This window comes from Netta rufina (assembly GCF_964035555.1).
Source record: "Netta rufina genome assembly, chromosome: 15".
NCBI lineage: Eukaryota > Metazoa > Chordata > Aves > Anseriformes > Anatidae > Netta > Netta rufina.
The window spans coordinates 5,389,002-5,410,902 of NC_140138.1; the positions used below are offsets into that span (position 1 = coordinate 5,389,002).

Sequence of the window (21,901 nt, forward strand, 5' to 3'; positions counted from 1 at the left end):
CACCGAGCTGCTGAGTCCTGCTGCTTTGGTTTGTTTGGCAAACTTTCTGTATGGGCAAAAGGAACCCGGTGACAAGGATGTTCTGCAGCTTCCCCGGGTGCCGTTTGGTGACTGCTGCTGATGCTCCGAGGTGTGAACCCACACAGCACTTCTTGGGATCTTCTCCTGGTTCACTGCTGTTACCAACTTCTGTGCCCTTTGGTAGTGAAATGAGTTGGTGTAAGAGCAGCAGGAACAAACGAAATCTTTCTGGCTGTTCCTCCCCAGCGTGTCCTCCCAGCTCTGGCGTGGTGGTTGTAAATCCTCTCCCTGGTGTTCTTCCCCTCCCCTGATTTCTCTGCATCTTGCACGAAACTTCAGCGGGGGCTTGCAGGTTTTTGCTCCTGATGGGACCACCAAGTTTCTCAGGCACCTGCGTGATGTTCAGCATCAAACTGGTCACAGCTGGGGCCAGACCAGCAGGGAGCCCTCGGGATTTCAAGAGCAGAGCCTGTCCCCAGCGTGCGACAGGGCTTCTCCTTGCAGGATGCTCTGGGTGCTTTTGTCCTGGGGTTCCTGCGCTCCTGGTCTCACCCAGCCCCTTCCTGGCACACGCTGAGGAGTGAAGGACCTTGCTCCATGGAAGGCTGGTGCCAGAGCTTGTCCCAGGGGCTGCGGTGTCCTTGCTGCTCCCTGCTGGGTGTGTGACCGACTCGGTGCCATTTGGTCAGTCCTCAGCGAGCTGCTGGTGCCAGGGCCGTGGCTGCTCTGCAGGGATCTCCTCTCCTGCTGCGTTAAGGAGCCCCGGGGTGCTCAGGTTTCAGATTCCCCGCCCGTCCTCTGAACTGTTCCTTCCTAACCAAAGGGATCTTTTCAGAGTTTGAAGTCTTTCATTTACCTTCCTTTCCGCAGCAGCACTCAGCCTCCTCCACGTGTGAGTAATTGCAGATTCCCTCCTGCTGGGGCCGTTGAGGTGAGCGTGTGGAAGCGGCAGCACGCGTTTGTACCGGATTTGTTCTCAACATCAGGGAGCAGGCAGGGCTCGAGGGCACCCACCAGCACGTGTGTGCAGCCGGCGTCTCGCTCGTGCCGCGTTCAGGGGGTCTGAAGGGCCAGCAGCTGATGTACGGCGCCTCTCAGAACGTTTTATCGAGGCTTTTTATAATTTTTATAAAAGCCAACTCGTGAGCAGGTAATTAGTTCATTTAGTAGCCTGCCTGTAAGACGCATCCTCTTCATTTGTGGGATTTACTTCAGTCTTAACCTTCCCCTGTTTCAGTTGCTCGTAAATTTTGCTGGGTGACTTTATTTTAAGTGGGAAGCTTTCTGGAAGACTCTTCAGTCCAAAGATGGAGTATAAGGATTAAAAAAGCAAACCAAACAAACAAATGCAAGGTAGCTAACCAAATTTTATCAGGCCAAAGCTCGTGTTCCCCACGTGCATCCTCGCTCTGCGCCTTGAGGATGCTGAAGCCGCAGCACCCAGCAGGACGGCGCTGTCGGTCTGCTGGAGGCCTGGGCTCTCTGCTGGCTCCAGCATTTGTAAGGACACCGAGGATGGTGCAGCACAAGGGCTCTTGTGCGTGGCTGTGGTGAGCCTTATTGATCTGTTGGAAAAGATTTTATTTTTTTTTAGCAATAAGAAAGTAAGTTCTTGGCTTGTTGTGCTGTTTGCTGGAGGATTTGGGTCCTTTTTGCTCTGAAAGCGCAGCTTTCGTGGGGCTGCACGCACGCTGAGGCACTCCCAAAGCTTTTAGCACTAGCGGGGTGTCAGTAGGGAGCCCTTCTACACCCAAATTTCTCCAATTTCATGAAACTGGGAATAAAACTGTAAAACCAGTGTACCTCCTCCTGTGTATTTGCCCTTAAGGGGATTCAAATATCCGCTGTATGTGGATTTTAGTCAAAGTCGGTGAGGAAATGCACTTGTATAAGGCAAGGCATGGGTTGAGGTCGTTAATTCAGCACCACCTCAAGCAAAATCAATCTATTAAGCCGTTGTCAAACCTGTTTAAGCCAGGGTGAGATGCTGGGCCGAGTTAATGGCACATAAATCTTCCTCGGGGTGCAGGACTTGGATGCGATTGGATCTTAATACTGTTTGCTCTTAATCTCCTCAGATACCCCAAAAATAGGAAAATGTAGGAAAAAATAAATAGGAAAAACTAAATGAAGTAGCTGAGCTGAGGACCAGCAGCAGCACTAGCAGGCGTGGTGAGGGTACGTACCCGCTCCCTCTTCTGAAGGGAGGGAGCCCAGGGCTTGCAGAAGCTCACAGCGTTTGATCAAAGGCAGGGCTTGGACTTCGCCAGCCTCCTTGAAACACTTTCTGCCTCTTTCTTTCATATCCCCAGGGATTCTTCTCGTTGTTCGGGCAGAAATTTGGGTAACCTTTTCTCTACAAAGGAGCCTCTGCGCATGGCCCTGTCTCTGCAGGGCGCTGTGCTGGCCGAGCTGGTTTCCTTCCCAGATAGCATCTTCTGACACCCAAGCAATTAAGGGATACCGAAGGCTAATGATGCACCTCCTGTTTTTCTCACGGGGCAAGCCTTCCAGATTCGGATTCTGCTTTGAAGATTTCGCGTGGAGATTGATAAACGTCTCCAGCACGCCGGGTCGGGATGCTGCTGCCTGGGTGTCTGCACCCTCCGGGCAAAGGGAGTGTGCGGCGTGCTCCTGCCAGCCGGGCTGCTTTGGGCTGCTCCGCGTTCCTGCAGCAGCAGCAGCAAGCCAGGAGCTGCAGTGCCCACGTATTCAGATGGGCTGAAGCCTTCAAAGACTCTGCTCCTCTTCTCCTTTTCCCAGGCCAAACCCAGCCAGGGATTTGAGCCCTGTAAAGGACTCTCTGAGCGATGAAGGTCTCACCTTCCATCCTTCATCCACGCCGGGTTTTGGTGCACCTGACAGGAGCTTTCAAGCTGCTTCTGTCCCTGCTGGGCTTCTGCCTCTGCCCATTTCCCAGCCAGCTCTCAGCAGCTTTCCTGGGGCTTTCCTCTGGCACAGCCAGCGAAGGGTCGGGGAGCACCCTCTCTGCGCCACTCGCATCCTTTGCGAGCAGTTGTACTCACTGACGTTGCCTTGGAAATCGTTTCTCCCCCATCCTATGGCAACTGCCCCCCTCACCCCTAACATCTGTCTGTGTTAGGGCAGGCGAGCCCTGGTTATGGGAGGTGCCTGCAAAGCAAGCGGCAGGGAGAGCCGCAGTTGGAGAGCAGTTTCTGTGGTTTTGTTGGCTGCTACAAAAATACCCTGCTGAATCAATTCCAGTTAGCTGGGGCCTGTGTGTTGTTTTTTTTTTTTTTTCTTTTTTTTCCTGTCAGGCTTCTCATTAGTGCAGTTCTGTTTTCCCCTGGGAACCTTCTTATTAAAACTTGTAGCCTCTTCTCTCCCTGGCCAGTGAAGCACAGCGGAGCTGTCTGAGCACTTTGCCAGCTGTGTCCAGCGTGGGAAAAGCGTGGAAACTGCAAGAACCCACAGGAGATCTGGTGCAATGGGACCGAGAAATTCCCACAAACCGGGGTGTTTCAGCAGCTTGGAAAACCCGTGGTGTCTGTCCGAGCCCCTTGGCGCTCTCAGGGAAGGGTTATGTGCTGTTACGGGTCTCTGATGGCCCCGTTCACCTTCAGGTGCTCACCCTTGCATGGTTTTCTGCTGTAAAATTAGATTTTTTTTCTCCCTTCTACTTTGATGAACAACCGGCCTGTGCCGCCGCTGCTTTATTGCCCAGAACAAGTCCAGTTGTCTTGCATCAGTGCCAGCTGTGAGCAGGGGAAGATGCTGGGTTCTGCACAGGGGTGATCGCCCTGTCCCAGCAGTTGTCAGGAGCCCCAGCACTGCACTGGGACCTCCCGGAGGCCGGGGAGCCCTGCCTGGGGCAGGGTGTGACAAGTGGGATGGGCTGGTCCCTCAGCTGCCTTTTGTCCCCCCCATCCAAGCTGGCTTCCTGCAAGCCAGTTGGGTTTGTCCTGGAGTAACTGTAGTGAGGGCAGGTATAAATCTATAACGAAACTCTGGAGTCCTCAAAGATTAGCACGGAAGGTTCAAAAAGTCTTTATTTCATCAACTGCTTCAGCAAAAGGATGAATTTCTGCAGCTGTAGCCACCATGGTTCCCTTCCAGCAGACCTGAGGAACAAGAGCGGTGCCGCTGGAGCTCAGCCCACAGCCCCAGCCCCGGCCTGCCCTGGAGGATCTGCCTGGCAAGGGTTTCTCCGAGACCCAGCTCGGAGCCAGGAGGTTGGTCTGGAAACCTCCAGAAGTCCCTTCTGGAGCCGAGTTTCCCTGGGATAAGTCTGGCCTCCTGAAGCAGCTCGGTGCTTGCTCCTGCAGTGTGCTGCTGCTTTTGCTCGCGGGTTTGGGGTGCCAGCCAGGGCCCTGCTCTGCGGGCACGTGGGTGACGTTGCAGCAGGCTCGGTGCCCTGCTTCCCGTCCTTGCTTTGGTGTGAGACTCCAACAAAGCAGGGGTGAGCGTGGGGAAGGGCTCCCTGTGGCCTCTCCTCTTGCTCAGCTGAAGAACTGCGATGGTGGAAAGCGGGAGGGGAGCGCAGAGGGGCAGCTCCCTCCTGGCGCTGTAATTCCGGCTGCACCTCTGTGTTGGGTGGTGGTCGCTGGTGTTTCAGCCCCCTTTATTTTCTTGGCTCGCTTTGGAGGAGCTGGAGAGGCAGGATTTGGAAATACTGAAGCAACCTGCCCTGACTGCATGGTGCAAGCACTTCTGTAGCCTCGGAGGTTTCGAGGCATGAATCAGGCTGCTTTTCTCCACTGATGCTCCTCCAGAAGTCAGTAAAAATTGGGAAGTCCCTGCTGAGCTCCTCTGTGTTGCTCTGCCAGTCCGTCTGCTGACACCTCCCCTGGCCCAGCCTGATGGCCCTTGCCTGGCTCTGCGAGAGGGACTCGGCTCCGTGGGCAGCACCTCCTCCCCCGGGAACAAAAAAAATTAATTGTTGCTGCTCTCCAGCAACAATTAAATAAATAAAAATTGCCAGAACAAGGGATTCTTCCCTGTTCCTTCCTGTCCTGTCCTGCCCTGCTCCGGTGAGGCTCCAGAAATGCCTTTGGTCCCTGCTGACACCCGCAGGTGACAGAGACCTGCGGCTTGCCTGCTGGCTGCGTGGGAGCAGCACCAGGACGAGCTCAGCTGAGCCGGGCTGTGCCTCCCTGCAGGCTGTGCCCTCTGCCTCGTGCCCCTGCCAAGTGCCTCCTCCCCAGGAGAAAGCCCCTCCGTGGGCAGGGGGCTCTGCAGGTGGCTGTTTGGGGAGAAACCCATCTCCCGCACGGGGAGAGGGCAGGCGATGTGCATCTCCGTTGTGTTTTCTGGGGCTGCAGCGTGTGTTGTCGTACAGCAGCTGGGCTCGGGGGGTACATGGCTGGGTTTTCTCACGCAGGCTCCTTGCCTGCCAGGAGAGGAACCAGCCAGGTTTTACAGGAGAAGTGCAGGGCTCGGACTGGCTGTGGGGGTCTTCTCCTCCTGCCAGCCCCTTTGTGAGAGGTGAGGGGAGCCGTGGGGCAGGGGCTGCTGCCACCAAGTGCGGTCCTGACAGGAGCAGGCTGAGGGCCAGGGGCTTGCTTGGGATCTCCCGAGGTGCCTGCCCACATCCTCTCCCGTTTCTGTGTCTCCCACCCGAGCTGTGTGGCTGTGGGACACCCCACAAAGCGTGCCAGCCTCCCTGGGGACGAGCAGGCAGGGAGCTCCCTGCCAGAGCTCGCCACCCTGCTGCTGCCAGGGGACTTCCAGACCCTCGGGGGAGCAGCGAAAGCAAGAGGTGTCCAAAGGCAAACTCTTCTGGGAGGCTTTGGTTTTTCTCAGAGCTGCCAGAGGAGAAAGCCTGGAGGTCCCAGCAGCGGGTGGATGGCACGGCAGGGGAGAGGCAGCAGCTCCCCACGGCCAGGGACAGAGCTCGGGGCAGAGCGCAGGCAGCTCAGCAGCAGGGCAGAGCACTGCAGCGTCCTGCTGCCACCTCCCTTCTGCTGCCTGGAGCTCCTGCCCGGCCGAGTGAAGCCGTGCAGCCTCCCCGAGCCCACAGCTCATCAGGCACACCCGGCGATGCTGCCCGCCCCGCTGTGCCCGCCGGTGGGACCCATCTTGCCTCGGCCATCCCGGGCTTCTCCTCCTCTCTGCTGCTCCGGGAAGGGGCACGGTGCTTTGCCACGGTCCCGTGGCTGCGTGGCCAGAAGCCTTGGCCAGCGTGGTTCGTGCGGCAGGAGGAGCGGTGGCTGCAGGGTGCCGAGCTGCGGTAAGCGGCGCCGATGCGCTCCGAGGGCTTGGTTTTGGGGCCGGGGCTCCCCCAGCACAACGCGGGATGGCTGCGGGTGGTGCGGGTGGTGCGGGTTGCTGCCAGCCCTTGCTTGCTTTCTGCTGATGCCCGTGGTTCGGTGCGGCTCAGCCGGTGAGGGGAGTGGATGTGACAGGATCGCGGTGCCCTTCGCGGCCCCGTTGGTTTCCCCGCCCCTGCCGGAGCTGGGCACACGGCTCCTTCCCTTCCCTTCCCTTCCCTTCCCTTCCCTTCCCTTCCCTGCCTGAAGGCTGATTTTTCCTTTCAGACGTTTCTGGGCACGGTGCTGCCACGGGGAGAGCGCTGCGCAGGGGCTCACAGCTGCAGGACTTCAGGCAGAAAAATCAATGTTTGTGTTTCTTTTAGCTGGGAAAGGTTCTTGAAAGGACTCCGGTAAATAAATACCTTGTAAAGTTCAAACTGGGAAGGCACGGTGCGTGAGTTTTCGAGCTCTCTCTTGAAATAAAATGGATTTCTTGGGTTCGGGCTTTATTTAGAGAAACATTTGATTTAAGGAGGGATTTGAAGGTTGCATCTGATCTCGTGAGGGAGGGCTGGCCTCCAGGAGCCCGGGTTGGGGACGTGCTCAGGTTGCTGCTGGGGTACTCCTGGGGGTGTCCCATGTCCCCAGCCCCGGAGGGGACCTTCCTCCCCCCCGGGTGGCTCCTGCTGCAGCCGCTGTCCCCGCAAGGCCCCGCTGCTGCAATGCAGTCAGCTCGCTGCCTCGGGGAGCCGGCCGTGCAGGTGCTGCTGCCCGGGATGCTGGAGGCCAGCCAGGAGCACGTTCCCTCCGTGGGCATCTCCCAGCTTTCTGCACCCGTCCTCTGCGGCACAGAAGGGTTTCTTTCCCTTCTTTGTTCCCGTTTGCATTGGGTCGAACCTGATCCTCGGAGGGGTGCTGGGAAGGTGGTGACCCCCCATGATTTAAGCTGCGGGTTCCTTGCTCCGGGACAGCCTGAGGCTGCTGTTCCTGGCAGGAGCTGAGGGCTTGGAGGCTCCTCCTGCAGGGTCAGCCCTGCCGGGGGTCTGTGGCACACGGGGCAGGGGCTGGGGGCTGGGAGGGGAGCAGGGCAAGGAGCAGCTCCCTGCGTGTCCGGGGCTTTAGGCTTGGCTCTCGTGCGGTGCATTTACAGGGGGGAGAGCTCTGTGGTCCTCGTGCGAAGGAGGAGGAAGCAGGAAACTCTGTTTCAGCCCCACCTTCACTGGAAGTTGCAGGAAATTACCCAGAGCAGAGGACAAGCAGCAGGGCTGAGGTTCCTTCGGCCACTCCTTAACATGCGTGCGAGCGGGGCATCGCCTTCCCTAAAGGCCCCTGAGGGGAGCTGCTCTCCCTGTGCCCAGAGGTCCCCCTCAGGAGCTGGTGCTGCCGCTGCTGTTTGCTTTCTGAAAATTGAACCTGCCTAAAAACATCAGTTTCTGCCCTACAATGAGGTGCTCTGGCATGTGTTGGACATCTTCCCACGTTAGGTCCAGGGGTTGGAATCGAGGGCTGGTGCTCCGCGGCCGCTCCGCTTCCCGGAGAAGTGGGGCTGGAGCGGGGAGGCAGCGCTGAAACCTGCCCCTGTTGGAGGCTGGGGGGCAGGAGCTGCTGAGCTGCCCTGCATCAGCAGTGGAGGGTTTTGTTCCCCCTGGCACAGATAATTGTGTCTGCACGAGCAGAAAGTGCAGGGGAGGGGGGCTGGAGAGACCCTGAAAGAGGGAGAGAACCGACACCGGGAGCAGAAAGAAGGCAAAGCAGGTTGGGCGTTCCCAAGCAGAGGCACGGGTGGCTCCCAGCTTTGCATGCCCGTGCCAGCCGGGCACCCTGCCCTCCCCGTGTCCCCTTCCTGCAGCCACGATCCCACAGCTCCCTGAGCTCGGCTCTGCCTCTGCCCACGGCTGCCTTTTCTCCCGGCAGTCGCCTGTCTCACACAGGAGCTGCCTCGGCATTACAGACAAGCCAGAGGGGGGCAAAGCAGTTGTGGGTAGGGTCTGGGTGCAGCCGTGTGGGGCTCGCTCACCTGGGTTCGTCCCCACGGACACCAGAGGGCTCAGCAGGGCTGCAGGGCTGCTGTTTGTGCCCTTCCCGAAGCGTTGGGGGTGGAAGCTGGCCCGTGGCCATGCACTTGTGGAAACGCTGTCAGTGCCAGAGAAGCAAGTGCCTGGAGAGCAGCGACTGCATTGCTTTTTGTTCCCTTCCTGGAAGCAAAACCCTGCCTGGGCCAGCCTGGGAAAAACGCGTACCTGGCGGCCCTGCCCTCACCCTTGTGAGGAATGTTTATTGTGAAGACTGAGCCATTTCTAACACCCTCACGCTGTCCTCTGCTCTCTTCCAGCAACTCCCACTCTCCCGGCTCCATGGCTGCGGTGCGCGAGTGGTCCTGCACCCGCTGCACCTTCCTCAACCCCGTCGGCCAGCGGCAGTGCTCCATATGCGAGGCCCCTCGCCAGAAGCCGGACCTCAACCACATCCTGCGCCTGAGCGTGGAGGAGCAGAAATGGGCCTGCGCCCGCTGCACCTTCAGGAACTTTCTGGGCAAAGAAACCTGCGAGGTGTGCGGCTTCACCCCGGAGCCGGGGCCCAGCGGCTCCCCCTTGCCCGTCATCAACGGCGTCCTGCCCAAGCCCGCCGTGCTCGTGGAGCCCAAGGGCACGTCCCGGGAGGAGGCCGCCAAGGTGGAGAGCAGCAGCGAGGAGTCGGAGGGGAAGAGCCCCGACGAAGGGGAGCCGGAGAGCGGCTGGGCTTGCCAGCGCTGCACGCTGCACAACACGCCCGTTGCCAACTCCTGCTCGGCCTGCGGTGGGCCGCGCAAGCTCTCCCTGCCCAAGATCCCTCCAGAGGCGCTGGTCGTCCCTGAAGTCATCACCCCCGCGGGCTTTCACATGGCCCCCTCCACCCCGCAGCCTTTGGTCCCTGCAGAGGTCTCTGAGGGCGACGCCGTGGCCGCGCAGGGCCCGGTGGCTATGGAACAAGAGGCCCAGAAGATGCCAGCCTTCAGTCCCTTCTCCCCGGGGCTCCAGAACAACCCCGTGCCCCGCAGCCGCCGCGAGGTGCCCCCGCAGCTGCAGATGCCGGGGCCCGAAGCGCCGCAGCCCGGGGCTCCGAGCGCGGCGGGGCAGAAGGGGTCCCCGCAGGGCCAGGCGCGGGGCGCCCCCGCTGCCCGCTTCCAGGAGCTGCTGTCCACCAAGCGGCTGAGCGTGCTGGAGGAGGAGATGGAGGTCAGCCCGTCCCACTGGAAGTGCAGCGCCTGCTCCCTGCTCAACTCCTCCGGCGCCAGCAAATGCGAGGCCTGCGGCACGCAGAAAGGCAGCGACACCATCAACCTGGCGGGGGACCTGGTGAGGTTCACCCCCTGCAGCCCCTCCAGCCCCGACTTCACCACCTGGTCGTGTTCCAAGTGCACCCTCAAGAACCCCACCGTGGCCCAGAAGTGCAAAGCCTGCGGCTCCTCCAAGCTGCACGGCTTCCAGGAGCACGGCGCGCAGGGCGAGCCGTCCCCCCGCTGCCCCGACTGCGGCGCTGGCGACAAGGGCTCCTGCCCCTCCTGCGGCAGCAAGGCCCCCTCCGCCCGCAAGGTCGCTCGCCTCTTCCCGTCCCCGCTGCCCGGAGCCCAGGACAGGCCGGCTCAGTGGGCCTGTCCCGCCTGCACCCTGCTCAACGAGCTGAAGGCCAAGCACTGCGCCGCCTGCCACACGCCGCAGCACTACGTGGCCCAGCGCAAGGGCCTCAAGGCCCTCAAGAGGAGGGAGAGCATGCACGTGGAGAAGAGGAGGCAGACGGACGAGGGCGAGGCCAAGGCGCTGTGGGAAAACATCGTGACCTTCTGCAGGGAGGTGAGAGCGGGCTGAGCGGGGCTTGCTGCTGGTTTCGCTCCGGGGAGGCCCCGTCTCAACACCCTGGGAGGGTGCTCAGCATGGGCAGGGCCCCGGTGGGGCTTGGGGACAGAGGTTGCAGGGGAGCTGCTCGCCTGTGCCAGCTGGAAACCCTGAAATGGGGTATTTGAAATCCATGGGGGGGGATCTGTAGGGTGAAGGGGCCCTCCAAGGCGACCCATCCCATTCAACACCCGCCCAAGGGTGAGGAGGTTGGAGCATTAGCTGGATCCTGGCAGTGTGTTAAAGCTGAGAGAAGGGAACATTACGGGGTGATCAGCACAGTCCCTGCCTGTCTAAGGGCGAGGAGGGCTGGGGAGGAGGGCATGTGGCTGTGCTGCTGTCACCAGTGTTCATGGGCAGCACCGGCAGTGCAGGGGGTGCAGGAATCAAGAGGTGCTGCAGGCAAAGGACACTGCTGCCGCTGCATCTGTGCCGGGGGTTTTCAAGGCTCCCAAAGTCCTGCCTTCGTTCAGCTGTCCTGGGGCTGCTCAGCCTGCTGGTTTTGGTGTTTGCGAATGCGCAGCTGTGCCTGCAAATGGCTCAGCCCCGTCTGGGGAAGGACAGCTGAGGTTTGGCTGCATCCTGCCTTCAGGTGGGGGTCTCAGGAGCATGCCCTAGTGCCTCTCCCTCCCAGCGTGAAGTTTCTGGCTGGGCTTCAGTCTCCAGCAGCGCTCTGCTGGCCCCGTTTTTGCCCCGAGTGGCACCCGATGCTCCTGCGAACGCTGCTCTTTCCCTGCCCTCCTCCTGGAGCGAGCCTGCAGCTCTTCAGGACCAGATGGGAAGGGAGCCGCAGTCCCGCTCTGACGCAGCGTCGAGGCTCTCCCTGCGCGGGCCGAGGAGCGCTCCCACGGCCGGGGCTGTGCTGCTCTCACCAGTGCCCGTGGAGGCGTTTGAGTGGGGAAGGAAGCTGCTGAGTGATGCTGGTTTGGGGCTGTTTGTGGTGGTGTGATTGCTGCGTGCCTGTGGCTAACAGACTCTTTATATCGGGGAGACCCTGACTCTGCGTAGCCCCGTCCTTTAAGCAAGTGGACGGCCTGTTGTGGAGGCAGGGAGCAGCCCTTCTGTGCGGTGGAGTCGGGCCTGAAGGATGTTAGGAGCCTCAAAGCTTGCTTCTGGCAGCTGCGTTTGGTGGGAGCAGCGCTGCTCAGCCTTCCCCTGGAGGAGAGCATCGGGCTGGCCAAATCTTCTGCCTTTTTAAAGTCTCTGTGTGTCGGGGGAAGCAGCTCAACTCGCAGCTGTGCTCCCTGCAGGGATCGCTGCCTCCTCTGCTGTCCTGGCAGCGCCTGTCCCCGTGCTTCCCGGTGCCTGGCCCCCAGTTTTCAGCTTTATCATTTCTCGCCCGGCTGGGAGGAGGCAGGGCTGACCTCTTCCCCTTGGCGCCGGGCTGCTGCATCCTGTCTCGTGCTGTTCCCCTTCTTGCTCATCCCCATCTCGTGATTTCTCTCTCGTCCAACCCAACGTCCTTCCCCTTTCTGCACAGCAGCAGGCGGCAGCGGGCACGGCACCAGGAGCACAGCCCGGGGCTCTGCCTGCCCGGGCCTTCTCTGCCACTTCTGCCCGCAGAGCCCTCCTGTCTGCGGGTTTATCCCCTCGCAGGGGACACAAGTGGGGCTCCTCGTCTGGCACCATGTGTGAGCAGCCTTGCTGCCCCCCCAGGGACCGTGCAGGTGCCTGGCAGTGCCTGCTGAGCGTCCTGCCCAGCGCTCGGCAGCGTGCACCCTGCCAGCCGCAGTGCCCGCTGCACCCCTGGGGAAAGGCAGCAGAGCCTCGGGACTCTCTGTGGCCTCGGCTGGGAGTGGTGACAGCTACTAGCTGAAAAACAGCCTTCTGCAGAGCAGGAGCTGGGAGCACTAATTGAGGCACCGGGTAGGAAATGTTCGCATCACTGAGCCGGGATTGCAACAGAAGAGGCAGAGCGAACGCTGGCGTGGTGAGCACAGCTCGGTTAAATCAGAGAGGGCTGCTGCTGAAAGAAGTTAATTCCATGTAATTAACGGTAACAAAGAAATCCCAGTTCTTACTTCACCCTGTGTTAAACTGTCCAAAAAAGCCATCCTTCTGCCCTTGGGGAAGTTCTGCGCTCCCATCCTACGTCCGTGGCTAATATTTGGGGGTGTTTGTGGGGTTATTTGCTGTTTAGCTCACCTGACTTTATTCAGTGCTTGGTGGTGGGTGGAATCGGGCTTGGGAGCGAGGGCTTCGCAGCTGCCAGCTTGGTTTGGGCTGAATCTGGCTGCGGAAGGCGCTGCTGGCACGGTGCGGAGCTGTGCCACGGGGCTGGGCTGTGCCAGCAGCGCCTGGGGCCGCCCCGGGGGTCTCGCCCCGTGGCACGGGCTCGGACCGAGGAGCGCTTGGTTGCCAGGTGCTTCCTCAGAGCCTTGCTGCTCGTGGGCTTCGCCACTTGTAGAGGCGGCCAAGGGACCCCACCGCCCAAATTTTAGCACCAGCGTGAGGTGTGAGATGTTCCCTGCCCAGGGAGGTTCCCCTAAAACACACACAGGCAGATTGGAGATGCAGTCGGGAGCCCCGAGGGGTCAAACTGATGTGTGGCTTTCCAAGCCAGCCCCGTTCCCGGAGGCCCCGGGGAGCTGCGTGCCACACAGCTGCACACTGATGCCGTGCCTTGCCTTTTGCTCTCGCAGAACAAAGTCAATTTTGTAGATGACAGTTTCCACCCTGGGCCCAAGTCTGTGGGATTCCCGGAAGGTGACAGCGTGCAGCAGCGGGTGAAGCAGTGGCTGCGACCCCACGAAATCAACTGTAGCATCTTCAAAGACCGATTGCTGAAGTGGTCGGTGTTCCGGACACCCAGGTCCTCGGATATCCTCCAGGGACTGCTGGGAAACTGCTGGTAAGGAGGCGAGAGCCAGGGCAACACCCTCCTGCCCCAATCCCCCACCGTCCGGACCCGGATCGTGCCCCCCAGCCCTCCCCAACCCCATTTCTCCACCCCGGGCATGTGCCCGGCCCCTTCCCCCTGCGCTGGGCGGCCGGGCAGGGGCTTTGCTGCCCACCCACACCCCGCTGAGCCCAGCCCCGTCTCCCGGGCAGGTTCCTGAGCGCCCTGGCCGTGCTGGCCGAGCGGCCGGAGCTGGTGGAGAGGGTGATGATCACGAGGACGCTGTGCCCCGAGGGCGCCTACCAGGTGCGGCTGTGCAAGGACGGCACGTGGACCACGGTGCTGGTGGACGACATGCTGCCCTGCGACGAGTGCGGGTACCTCCTCTTCTCACAGGTCAGCAGCCCCAGGGGGGGCACAGGGGGTTAGGAGGGGGTGGGCACTGCTCCGGGGGAAGGGGGGCTCGTCCCCAAGCCCAGGAGAAGGCAGTGGGGTGGGAGGAGACACAGCTGTGCTGTGTCTTTGAGGCCATCCCATCAACCTATTTCAGGCCCCTTTTGGCGTTTTCCAGGCTGCAGCGGAGAAGTTTCTTCTGCGTTTTTTTTTTTTTTCTCCATCACTTCTCTCTGCATTGCAGGCCAGCTCGCTAGCAGGGGAAGACATCTTTATGCTGCACACAAAAGGGAACTCTGCTACCTCCGTGGCTGTGCGCTGCGAGGGGCTGAGCGAAAGCTGTTCCTCTGCTCGGCAGGAAGGGCTGGCAGCTTGGCTGTGCCGGGGAGGGGCGGCGGGGAGGGAGGGGACACAACAGAGCAGCCTGTTTCGAGCCAGTGCCCGGTGGCTCTGAGCACACTCGGGTGGCATCTGCTAGGATTAAAGAAGCTCCCTGAGCCGCTCCGGGACGTCACTGCGCATTCTGCCCTGCCTGCCAGGCCCGGGGGCGCTTGCTGGGATCATTTCCATGAAGGAGACTGAGAACGTCTTCATTGCAGCTCAGGCTGCACAGATCTGCCACGCGGACCGCAGGGCTGCCGTCAGCAGGAGGGACGGGGACGATGGGCTTTGACTTGGTTCTGAAATCCAGACCCTGCTTTAAAACACACAGGGCCCTGAGCCAGGCTGCAGAGGCAGAAGTCAGAGGACAGAAGCAGAGGACAGGCAGAAATCAGAGGACAGGGCCTGGCAACGAGTACCTGGGGAACCCTAATGCTGCTGCAGCTCACAAAACCCCTGCTCTGAGCTCTCCTCCCCGCAGTGTGCAGGTGGCCCAGCCCTGGGGCAGGGGCGTGGGGCAGCAGAGCTTTATTTTCCCTCTTACCAATTTCAAGCTGTGTCTTTTTTGTTGTTTGTTTGGTTGGTTTTTTTGGAACTTGGAGGTTTTCATGTGGGCTGGGCTTGCCTCGCCTTTGTTTCCAGATGTATTGGGATCGTCATGAATTTTTTTCTGTGGAGTGTTGAGGTGCGCGAGCTGAACGTGGGGCTAAAAGAGGAAACACGGGGTTATAAAACTGAAGGAAATCAGGCTCTTAGCAGAGCTCGGTGACTGCCTCTCGGGCAGGAGTAAGCAACGTGAATTTTGGTTGAGTGGGGGATTCAAAAACAAACCCAAGAAAGGCGCTTCCAAGCCTTCTTTACCCGTCAGGAAGCTGCCTCGCTGCCTTCCTTCCCTCTCCCAACTCTTGGCTGCCACCTGTGAGCCGCACGCGGTCCCACACGCACCGCTGCTTCACCCTGCTGCCCTCTGAGCTGTGCTTGATATCGCCAGCTGAGCTGGATTTGTTGGAGACACGGAGGCCACCAAACGTCCCCTCACCTCCCACGCTCCTCCGTTTGCAGCTTCCACATCCCCTCTTGGCTCCCTTGTCCTCAGGAGGCGTCTCCTCCCAGGACAAGCGGCGAAGCGTCGCTGGTGACCGCGGCCTGCAGCACGCTGAGGACCCACAGTGGTGGCTCGGGCAGGGCTCTGAGGGCTGCGTGCGGAGCTGAGCCCACGCCACGGGGCTGGCGGAGGCTCTGCAGAGCTCTGGGTGCCGTAATGCAGCTCCTGCACCTCGTCCGCCCTCGGTTTGGCAATGCCAAGATCGATGCCTGGAGCGAAGGGACTGCAGGGGGAGTTTGTCCCTGCAAAAACACATCCTGCTGCTGTCCCCGGGATGGAACCGGGGGAGTTTTCATGTCTGCACAGGGGTTTTGGGAGCTTGTCCTTGAAGCAGCCTCCTAGTGCCATGGGTGCAATGGGATGGGTCCCACGGCCACGCGTGCTCTAGGCAGCCTCCTTCACCACATGCGTGGTGGGTTTTGTTTGCAGCAATGTGTGTGTGAGAGATGTGCTCAGTGCCCGTTTCCATTACTGAACTTTTTAAAATCCAGGTGGATGGAAGGAAAGGGCCTGGTGCTACCAGGTAGAAACCCTAAGGTGCGGCCGTGTCGGCATCCAGGCACCCGTTACACATCAGCTCCAGGACGTCTTCCCAAGTGGGAATTAAACCACTTGGACGGACAGTGCAGGGTCCCCTTGCCTTCCCATCTCCTGCCCAGGTTCCTGACGTGTTTCTGTCTCTCTCCCCAGGCCCAGAGGAAGCAGCTGTGGGTCGCCCTCATTGAGAAGGCTCTGGCCAAGCTTCATGGTTCGTACTTTGCCCTCCAGGCGGGGCGCGCTATCGAAGGCCTGGCTACACTAACGGGTGCCCCGTGCGAGAGCCTGATGCTGCAGGTCAGCTCCACTAACCCCCGCGAGGAGCCCATTGACACTGACCTCATCTGGGCCAAAATGCTGAGCTCTAAGGAGGCTGGGTAAGACGAGGCAGGAGGGCGCCGTGGCAGGAGCAGGGACGCTCGGAGAGGGGGGCGAGGGGGCTGCACTCACCTGCAGGGGCTCGGAGGAGAGGTCCTAGTGCGTTAATGGGGGGGTCCATCGCACCTGGCGTTTGTCTGAAGCCTTGACAGAGCCCCCCCTCCGAGCTCTGTGAAGCGGGGTCTCCTTTGGTTCATTCTGATCCATAATTAAACCCCTGGTGAACTTCCCTCTGCTCGCTTACCGCTACCTCACAGTTTGGAAGTGGCTGGCATCGAGCCCGCTTGCTGCGCTTCGAGTCTTTTGTCTTGTGGAGTCCTGCGCCCTGCACGTCTCCCACCCGTACCTGGCATCTTTGCTGCCCCTACCTGGGCATTTGTTCGGGCTATTGGAGACAAAGCAAAAGCAAAATCCTCCCGCTCATCGCCCCAGCAGGAGGAGCAGGAAGGCGGTTAGGTTAGCTTTGCACCATGGAAGTCACTGTCATTTTTGGGGGGATGGCTGAAGGCAGGGTTGCTCCTGTCAGTGTGCAGCAGCAACGCCCTTGGCAGGACCCCAGGGCCTGGCACAAAATGGGGAAGGTTTGGGCAAAGATCCGCTGTGCACGGACGGGGCTCCCAGCCCTGCAGGTGGGAAGGGATGGGGGATTCAGCGTGGGGAGGGCAGCCCTGCCCTGTCCGTCTGGTGTTATTTGGGAGCCAGCCAAGCGCCCTGCTGCTCAGAGCAGCTCACCGTGGAGCCTGGGCTCAGCAGAAACCCGAGGGGATGGAGGAAACTCGCTGCTGCCCAGGCTGAGCTACGGCCAGCAGGGTCGGGGCCCTGCTCCGGAGCGGTTTGCGGTGTGGTTGCAGAGGGAATGCACAGGAGCCCGCTGCGGGGAGCCTGCCCCGTGCCTCGAGTGATGGGGACGAGCTCCCCCCGTGCCTTGCAGGACGCTGAGCCTTTTGCTGTCCCCTCTGCAGGTTCCTCATGGGCGCGTCCTGCGGCGGGGGCAACATGAAGGTGGACGACGTGGCCTATGAGAGCATGGGGCTGCGTCCGCGGCACGCCTACTCCATCCTGGACCTGCGGGATGTCCAAGGCTTCAGGTGGGCACGGTGTGGGGGCTGGCAGTGCAGCAGCCCGAGGAGAAAGCCTCCTTACTCCCGGACCTCTGACACTGTTGTTCCCCGTCCCCCAGACTCCTGCGGCTCCGAAACCCCTGGGGCCGCTTCTCCTGGAACGGCAGCTGGTCCGACGAGTGGCCCCACTGGCCTGCTCCCCTCCGTCACGACCTGATGCCCCAAGACAACAGCGAGGGGGTCTTCTGGATGGAGTACAGCGATTTCATTAAGTACAGTAACACCCGGGAGGTGGAGGCTGGGGGGTGGGAGCAGACAGCATGATGGGGGGGCTGTGGGGTGACACTGCCTCACGGGCTGCTTCGTTTAGGGTCATGGGTTTAGGTCTCCTTTGCTCAGGGGAGGCAAAGCCCCAAAAGCCACAGGGTGTGGTGGGCATCAGTGGGTCCCTGGAGCTGTAACTCTCCTCCCAGTCCCTTTGCAGGGCCGGGCATCCCCAGGGGGAGGCGGGGGACATTCCGGTGCCCGTGGCTCCTGGCTGCGTGAGCTGCAGCCTGCTGGGGCACGAGGCAGAGCAGCGCACCCGCAGAGGACCCCCCTGGTGCTGAGCCCAGCTTCCCCACAGGTATTTTGACTCGGTGGATATCTGCAAGCTCCATTCAGACTGGCACGAGGTGCGTGTACAGGGCATGTTCCCCAACAAGGCCAACGGGCCGGTGACGGTGACGTCGCTGACGGTGCTGGAGCGTGCCACCCTGGAGTTTGCCCTCTTCCAGGAGGGCAGCAGGTGAGCAAGGCAACGCGAGGGCTGCAGGCGGCGACCCAGCCCTGGGAGAAACCCCTGAAGTTGTCCCCATCCCACCTCTTCACCCCACGCCATCCCGCGGGGTTGCAGAACTCGGCGATGAGCCTCCACTGGCATTTCTCTGATCCTCGTGGCTTACGAAAACCCAAAACCCAAACCCAGGCAGCGGCTCCTGGGCAGCCCCCAGGGCAGGGGGAGGACTGTGGGTCTGCCTTTCTGCCCTGCGGGGCAGCACCCAGCTGATGCCTGCCTTTCTCCCCTGGGGGCGCAGGCGGTCGGACACGGTGGACAGCCACTTGCTGGATCTGTGCATCATGGTTTTCCGCGCCACCTTCACCAGTGGCAACAAGCTGAGCCTGGGCCGGCTGATGGCTCACAGCAAGCGGGCCGTCAAGAAATTCGTCAACTGCGACGTGATGCTGGAGCCCGGCGAGTACGCCGTCGTGTGCTGTGCCTTCAACCACTGGAGCACGGTGCTGGCCGGCCCCGCCGCCACCGCCCAGGGTAAGGGGCTGGGTACCCTGCCCGCGGGGCTGCTGGGGGAGGCGGAGGTGCTAAAATACCTCGACCTTTGCCGTGGGAAGAGCCTGCTGGGGGTGGAGGTTGCCCACGTGCGCTGCAGTGCAGTCAGTCCCCGCTCCTGGGTGCTTGGGGATGGTCTCGGTGATCTCCCCCTCTGCGCGTTGTCCTCTCCACAGCCTCCAGTCCCACCAGCAGCCGGCCGGCCACCGATTACTCCAGCTACATCCTGGCCATCTACAGCTCCCGCCAGGTGATGGTGGAGCAGATCGAGGCGCAGCCCACCACGCTGGCAGATGCCATCATCCTGCTGACCGAGAACAAGGGCGAGCGCCACGAGGTGGGTGCAGTGGCACAGGGCAGGGGCTGACCTGCCCGCGCCTGCAGCAGGGAAGGGGACAACAGCGCCAGAGGGAGCCTGGACCCTGCCTCTGCCGTGTCCTCAGCGGGCAGGGCTCAGCTGGAGGGGGAAGGTGCTGGCCCAGGGGTTATGATTTAGAGGCAGGGCTGCCCGGAGGATTTGTGCTCCTGACCGTGCCGTTTGCCCCAGGGCCGCGAGGGGATGACGTGCTACTACTTGACGCACGGCTGGGCAGGGCTCATCGTGGTGGTGGAGAACCGGCACCCCAAATCCTACCTGCACGTCCAGTGCGACTGCACCGACAGCTTCAACGTCGTCTCTACGCGCGGCAGCCTCAAGACGCAGGACAGCGTCCCTCCCCTGCACAGGTCCGGGGTAGGCAGGGGTGGGAGGAGAGGGTCAGCGTGGGGGCACCGAGGGGTGCTGGTGGAGGGCCCGGGGCAGGGGTGGGAGGTGGGGGCAGAGGGTTTGCAGCGCGTGGCCGAAGGCTGAGCCCGACTCTCTCCGCAGGCAGGTGCTGGTGATCCTGTCCCAGCTGGAGGGTAACGCCGGCTTCTCCATCACCCACCGCCTGGCGCACCGCAAAGCCACCCAGGCCTTCCTCAACGACTGGATGTCGACGAAAGGCACCCACAACCCGCTGCTCACGCCCGAGGTGGCCGGGCTCCACGGGCCCCGGCCCCTATGACGAAACGCTGCCCCCTCCCTGCTCCTCTCCCCTGTGATTTTCACCCAGCCTCTTGGCCTGGGGCTGCCCCCGAGCTGTCAGCGCTGAGCCGCGGGGCAGAGCCTGAGCACCACGCCGAGCACTTTGCCCTGCGCCGCGGGGCTGGGGCGAGCTCTCAGGGCCGGGACCAGCTCTGCCGGCCGCCCCCACGGCACTTTACGAGGAGCAGCTGGGGGCACGGGGCCATCTCAGGATCCCACCGGGCCGCTGCCCTCGGCCAGCCCCGGGCACGCAGCGTGGCAGCGGGGGGCTGCAGGAGAGGGGGGGGGGCTGGAGGTTGCTGTCAATGCCCTTCCCAGGCACCACGCTCAGGACTCTGCCCCCTCCTGCGGTGCCAGGGCCCTGGCGCTGCAAAAAAAAAAAAACAAAACAAAACACACACAAAAAAAAGAATATACCTCTGATGTCTGTCCGTCTGTGTGACCCTCCGTCTGTCCCTGGGCCCTCCCCACCGTCTTGTGTCCCCCGTCCCCCCTCGTTGTCTGCTGCCAGGACCGAGTGGGCACCGAGGTGCCGCAGCTGGGCCGGGGGTGGTGCCCCCCACCCCGTGCCGGGGCTGGGAAGGGCACGGGGCTGTCGCAGGGAGCTGCTGCCGTCGGTGTTCACCCCACCTCGGGGCGAAACGAAGGCGTGCGCTTCCCCACCTCCACTCCGGGGTGGCGAGCGGGGCTGGGGGCGATGCCCCGTGCCCCCCACCCCCTCGCAGTGTTACTATGCAAAGGCGGCCGCTGGACGCAGCGCCTGCAGAGAAGCCATGCGGCCCCCCGGGGCCAGGGGCAGCGGCGGTGCCACGGGGCAGCAGGGACAGAGCCGGGGGCTGGAGAGCAGCACCCAGCTGGTGGCCCTGCCCCAGGGAGTGATTTTTGGGAGGAGGAAGCAGTGGGCCCCATCCTTCAGAGGGGCAGCAGGCGGCACAAGGCCGAGGTTTGTAGGAACCTTGGGCGCTGCTGCGGCCCCGCGGGGACTTCGTGGCAAGGCTGGCCTGGTGTCCGTCGGGCTTGGCAGGGCTGTGTGTCTGTCTGTACGTCTGCTGGGGGCCCCCAGCCCTTCCCCAGGCCCCCCAGCTCTGGGGGCAGGGGGAGATGCTGGGGGCAGGCTGCGGCAGCAGGGGCTGTGGGTCTGTCCGGCCGCTCCGTCTGTCCCCCCCCGGCCCTGAGGGGCTGGGGCAGGGGCCGGGGGATGCTGCGCCAGGCCCCGGCCGTGGTTATCTCTGTTCATCGCTCTGTTTTCTCTCTTCCCCGCGCCTTCCTCCTCGGGATGATTTGTCCTTCACTTTTTTCTCTCCGTCTTTGTGAGCTGTGAATATTTTTAACCCTGTAAATACTGTCCAGCTCCTCAGAAACATAGGCTATTTTATCAATTGTAAAGCAGATCAGTACTCCCTGTACGATAACGAATTATCCATGGGTGGTTTTCAAACTCAGGTTCTGACGGACCAAATAAAGTTTTGTTTTTTACTGAAGCTGCCTGGTTCTCTGGGGCCGCCGGGGCTGAGATTTTGCGGGGTCCAGCGAGTTTCGGAGCCGCTTTCGGGGTGGTGCCGGGGGGGGGATCGGGGACAGTGAAGCCGGGGCCGGCGGCGGCCGGGAGGGGGCAGCCGCTGCCCGCGGAGGCTCCGCTCGGGCCCCGTGCCCCGGCCCCGCCGCCTCGGAGCCCCCCGGGTCCCTCGGAGCCCCCCGGACACCCCCGAGGCCGCCGGGTCCTGCCCCGACCCCCGGCCCCCCTCGGGGTCCCGGCTGCGCCCCCTGGCCTGGGGTGGGCATCTCGGGAGAGCAGCGGGGAGAGACAGAAGGCGAGGGTTGCTGCCTCTCTCCGAGCGACTCGTAATAGATTTTATTTTTATTTTTTTTTTCCCGGGCGAAACATCTTTGCGTTCAGGAGGCCCTGTCACAAGCCATCAGCCTCAGCCGGGGAGAAACAGATGGAGAGTTAATTTTGGTGGGGAGGGCACTGCCGCTCCGCCTCGGTCTGTTCAGGGAAGGGAGACGTGACGGAGAAAGGGTTTAACCCTCGCGTCCCTCACAGCCCTCCTGGCCTTCCCCAGCCCGCTGAGCAAATCCTGGACAAGTCCTGCCCTTTGCAACGGTCCTGCCCCGGGAGATGGGGGCACCCGCACAGCGGGGACAGCCCCAGGCCTCGGCGGTGGCACACGGTGGCCCAGGAGCCTTGTCCCTACCAGGGGTGTGGGTGGCTCCCCCTGCCCCAGTGACAGCCTCCAGCATCCAGCTGCAGCTGGATGTGGTGTGGGTGTGGGTATGGGTACGGGTGTGGATGTGTCACCAGGAGCAGGTGACACCGGTGATGCTGCCAGAGGTCCCCAGGCACCAGGACGCACGCAGAGTGGCCGAGAGGTGCGGGATGGAGGCCAACAGCCGTGGCAGGGCAGGAGGCAACACTTGCAGTAGTTAAGAGACAGAATTACCCGTTTTATAATTGCCTGCCAAAAAGATATCATCATTACGTATCAAGATATCAATCATTGTGTATAACCGCATGTGAAAAAGATATCATTGTGTTTGAATTACTGTTTGTGTAGCAGTGGGTTGCTTTATCAGCAAGCACTGCCATGCCTTAAAGCAGCCACGGCTTCAGCCTGAGGTCCGAGGGGGAGATGGGTGCTGGGCAGGCAGAGCGGGCTGAAATGGAAGGACAGGCAGCAGGAGGGGCAAGGAAGGGCGGTGTTGGAGCCA

General features: G+C 61.6%; 1 protein-coding gene across 6 annotated transcripts in view; it reads left to right on the top strand.

Annotated features, from left to right (window-relative positions):
- CAPN15 (calpain 15) overlaps positions 1-19,185 on the top strand; it is a 43,070-nt gene extending 23,885 nt beyond the window's left edge. For 5 of the 6 annotated variants that reach the window (XM_084295691.1, XM_084295694.1, XM_084295696.1 and 2 more), the window contains 11 exons: positions 8,566-10,063; positions 12,748-12,956; positions 13,157-13,340; positions 15,514-15,737; positions 16,701-16,826; positions 16,919-17,071; positions 17,425-17,586; positions 17,876-18,108; positions 18,303-18,463; positions 18,674-18,852; positions 18,995-19,185. In XM_084295691.1, the coding sequence (XP_084151817.1) occupies positions 8,566-10,063; positions 12,748-12,956; positions 13,157-13,340; positions 15,514-15,737; positions 16,701-16,826; positions 16,919-17,071; positions 17,425-17,586; positions 17,876-18,108; positions 18,303-18,463; positions 18,674-18,852; positions 18,995-19,172 (3,307 nt within the window). In that variant the 3' untranslated portion in view covers positions 19,173-19,185. The remainder of the gene's footprint in view (positions 1-8,565; positions 10,064-12,747; positions 12,957-13,156; positions 13,341-15,513; positions 15,738-16,700; positions 16,827-16,918; positions 17,072-17,424; positions 17,587-17,875; positions 18,109-18,302; positions 18,464-18,673; positions 18,853-18,994) is intronic. The other variant, XM_084295695.1, reaches the window with a different exon arrangement.
- Positions 19,186-21,901: the final 2,716 nt, after the last annotated feature.